Source organism: Merops nubicus, unplaced genomic scaffold (genome assembly GCF_000691845.1).
Source record: "Merops nubicus isolate BGI_N331 unplaced genomic scaffold, ASM69184v1 scaffold23288, whole genome shotgun sequence".
Lineage (NCBI taxonomy): Eukaryota > Metazoa > Chordata > Aves > Coraciiformes > Meropidae > Merops > Merops nubicus.
This window is the reverse complement of record NW_008623990.1, coordinates 21,773-25,659: the sequence shown is the minus strand read 5'-3', so window position 1 is coordinate 25,659 and position 3,887 is coordinate 21,773. Positions and strand designations below refer to the sequence as shown.

Genomic DNA, 3,887 nt, shown 5'->3' with positions numbered 1-3,887 from the left:
TTTTAGTTCTCGTGTCATCGTCTTTGCATGTTGTGAAAACTGGCCAAATGATGTACAACGAAAATGTCTGAATCTTTTTTTTGTCTTGTGTGTCTTTAAATCTTTCTAAATGGTCTTGTGCCTTTTTTCACTGCTTCTCCATGGACAGAATTATGTATCGCACTTATAGGATGTAAGTACTGCCCACTAACTCCTTGGGAGCAAGGCTCTTATCTCTTTCAGTTCTTATCCTACTCATCCCTTCCTGAGGGTGACAGCTTTACTATGGCCAGTTGTAGGTTATTTACAAGGCTCTCACTTAGAAAAGAAACAAACCAAAAGTATGGGGTTTTGCCAAGGTGACTTAAGCTGGGGGCAGACGTGGCAATTCCACATTAAACAGCTGTTAGAAATGTGGGGAGAACTTCCTATGTGTTACATTAAACCTAGTGTTGATTGGACTCTGTTTTTAACTTGTTAGAGCAGACGTACAGCACAGAACTGGATGAGCATGTGTGAATTGTAGAGCCTGGGGCTCACAAGCTATTGCTTGCCACAGGCTTATTGTCTTGGAATAAAACTCCCTGTTGAGAACTAGGCATTAGAACATTTCCTTGAAAAATCTAATGTGCAGCACTAGTCATGTGGAACACTGGGAGTCATAGGTTCAGGTGAGCTTTCAGGGTTGATATGTACATATTGCATCCTATCCATTGTTCAAAAAAGGAAAAAAAAAAGCCATTCATTAACTTCAGTGCTGTATTTGCTCTATTCCATTAATACTACTTCAAACTGCTAGATTTTTTTCAAAATCAACTAGTGTGTGCCTGTCACAGATGCAGGGAGTCTTGTCACAAGAGGGGTGAATTTGTACATATGCGTCCTATCCATTGTTCAAAAAAGGAAAAAAAAAAAAAGCCATTCATTAACTTTAGTGCTGTATTTGCTCTATTCCATTAATACTACTTTAAACTGTGCTAGATTTTTTTTCAAAATCAACCAGTGTGTGCCTGTCACAGATGCAGGGAGTCTTGTCACAAGTCATAGCACAAACTAGGAAGGCAAGGAACTACCACCTCCCTCTCTGGCCTACAGAAGCTTGTCTTACTAATGGCTAGGGACAGGGCAAAACGGGTTATTAGGGGGCTCCAAATTAGCACTAGAAAATCTGTGCTGTTTGATTCTGAGAGCTTTAGGGCTCCCAGTGGAGACTAGTGCCCCTGGTGTGTACAGTGAGAGCCTTCCTCCTGGTTTCTGCAGCCAGAACCGCGGCATGGGCGGGCACTCGGAGCCGGCGCACGCGGTCCCGCGGGAGTTCCAGCTGGATCTGGATGAGATTGAGAACGACAACGGGACTGTCAGGTGTGAGATGCCAGCACTCGTCCAGCACAAGCTCGATGACATCTTTGAGCCTGTCCTCATTCCTGAGCCCAAGTGAGTCTCCTTTCAAATGCTAAGTGAAACCAGGAAGGCTACGTGAAAAACTCCATTGAGAAGCTCGATTGACTGTGTTAGTTTCTACACTGAGACTTGTTTACACGAGAAGGTAGCTTAGCTAATTTGAAGAGAGATGTCAAAGGGAGGGTCTGGTTCCACTTTTGTGGAATCTGGGGAGCAGCTATGAAAGGCTGAAGTTGTGCTTATAGTAGAAGGGTCTTGTGTTTGTAAATGCATCATGGTCTTTACAAGTAGTGCAATAGATATGATAAAAGGGATGATTCCTTCCTTAAGTGAGTATCCCCTGTTAAGAATGAAGTCCTTTGTCCTTTCTGTAATCATTGAAATATAGCATTTCAGTGTATATTAGAGCTATCTTTCCAGAAAGCAATGAATCCTCTTTTCAACTGTTTAGAATCCGTGCTGTGTCCCCTCACTTTGATGACCTGCACAGTAACACAGCTTCTACTATCAACTTTGTCATCTCCCAAGTAGCCAGTGGTGATATAAACACCAGCATCCAGGCTCTGGCACAGGTATGTGAATCAAGGTAGCAACTGCTCACACTGTCCTGAACTGTTTGTCTGCGAGAGTGATGAGTTGCACTGTGGTGGAGCAATCGTGTCAGGTGACATGGACTCTGCTCAGAATCTCCCTGATGACAAAACAAAGTGCACAGGGGCCATCTGACTCGCTGTAGCAACAGGAATTCCACTTGGATGATACCAAATAGACTATTAACACAAAAGCACTATGAAAAAAGAAAAGCATGTGCCTTTGGTTAAACTGTTTTAGAGATCCCCAGTAAAAGAATTGTCTTGCCTTAAAGCTTTTACATGCTTATAGAGTGGCTTTAACTACTCAAAAGTACTTAATCCAGAAGATTTCATAAAGCTGTTAATTCCAGAATCCCTAATGCAGCATTTCATGTTTTCATTTGTGCACAGGACAGGATTGCAGTTCCCCAAAAGACCAATTGAATTGGGAACAGTAATAGAAGTTCATGGCCACTGATTCCAAGTGAAAGCTTAAAATGTGCCAATTGCCTTGGCAAATGGATTGACCAGGGCAAGACCTATAGAAAAATTTTAAGACTATTGTTATTTTGCATTATGTTGACTTTACTTGGGTGTTTTGTTTCTAACTCTTAGATTGATGAGGTTCTCAGACAGGAAGACAAAGCAGAAGCCATGTCTGGCCACATCGACCAGTTCCTAATCGCGACGTTCATGCAGCTCCGGCTCATCTACAACACACACATGGCAGATGAGAAGCTGGACAAAGATGAGATAGTCAAACTCTACAGCTGCATTATTGGGAGCATGATCTCGGTAAGGCTTTGACCTCAAAGTTAAAGCAAAGAGCAAATAATTCCTTTGCAGAATTTGCAGAAGAAGGGAATGTCTGTGCTGTACCCACGCTAGCTTAATACTGACTCGTACTTAGGAAGGCTTGATGCTAATTGCTCAGCAATGCACCTTTTAAAAGGGAGTGGGGAATGTGAAATTGGGGAGAGGAGGGAGGTCTGTTTGTTCCTTCTACAGAATACAGCCCCTCTGACACTTTTATTAAGCTCTGTATTTTTATTCCTTAACTCTTGAGTACTTATTTGGTGGCCTAAGTATTTTTGGAAGTCACTTGGTAGAAATAACTTTCATACTAGTTACATTTTTGTTTTGGGGGGGGAGGATGAGGGGATGTCAAATGGTTTGACAGTGTAGTCTAGAGAAATCCCTCTATTTAAAGCATTGTGCACTGGAAGTCACTTGGTAGAAATAACTTTCTTACTAGTTACATTTTTGTTTAGTGGGAGGGGGAATGAGGGAATATCAAGTGATTTGACAGTGTAGTCTAGAGAAATCCCACATTTAAAGCATTGTGCAAAGGGAAAACTTTATTACATTAATATTGCCTTTGATTTGTAGCTATTTCAGATAGAGAGTCTGGCCCGAGAGGCCTCCACTGGGGATGTCAAATGGTTTGACAGTGTAGTCTAGAGAAATCCCTCTATTTAAAGCATTGTGCACAGGGAAAACTTTATTACATTAATATTGCCTTTGATTTGTAGCTATTTCAGATAGAGAGTCTGGCCCGAGAGGCCTCCACTGGTGTGCTGAAGGACCTAATGCATGGTCTCATCACATTAATGCTGGATTCTCGGGTTGAAGACCTTGAGGAGGGAGAGCAGGTCATCCGATCAGTCAACCTCTTGGTAGTGAAAGTTCTGGAAAAGTCTGACCAGACCAACATCTTGAGGTATATAATGATAATTGTGCAATTACTGCTTCTCTTCACCCATTCTCTTGTGTTCCTTGAATGGCTGAGTGAGTTTTAGTCATTCTGTAAACAAAGCATGATGTTTGTAGAATCATTCAGCTGGCTAATGAAGAGTTATCACTGTGTCAGTGGTGATCAGAATTTGACTGCACAATCTGCACAGCTGGAGGCACACTAAATAAACCAGCTTAGTA

The 3,887-nt window shown here is 42.0% G+C and overlaps 1 protein-coding gene across 1 annotated transcript in view; it reads left to right on the top strand.

Moving 5' to 3' along the window:
• Window positions 1-1,252: 1,252 nt before the first annotated feature.
• CKAP5 (cytoskeleton associated protein 5) overlaps window positions 1,253-3,887 on the top strand; it is an 8,417-nt gene continuing 5,782 nt past the window's right edge. Inside the window, exons 1-4 of the mRNA XM_008945272.1 lie at window positions 1,253-1,413; window positions 1,832-1,952; window positions 2,568-2,747; window positions 3,485-3,672. Of these exons, the coding sequence (XP_008943520.1) occupies window positions 1,253-1,413; window positions 1,832-1,952; window positions 2,568-2,747; window positions 3,485-3,672 (650 nt within the window). The remainder of the gene's footprint in view (window positions 1,414-1,831; window positions 1,953-2,567; window positions 2,748-3,484; window positions 3,673-3,887) is intronic.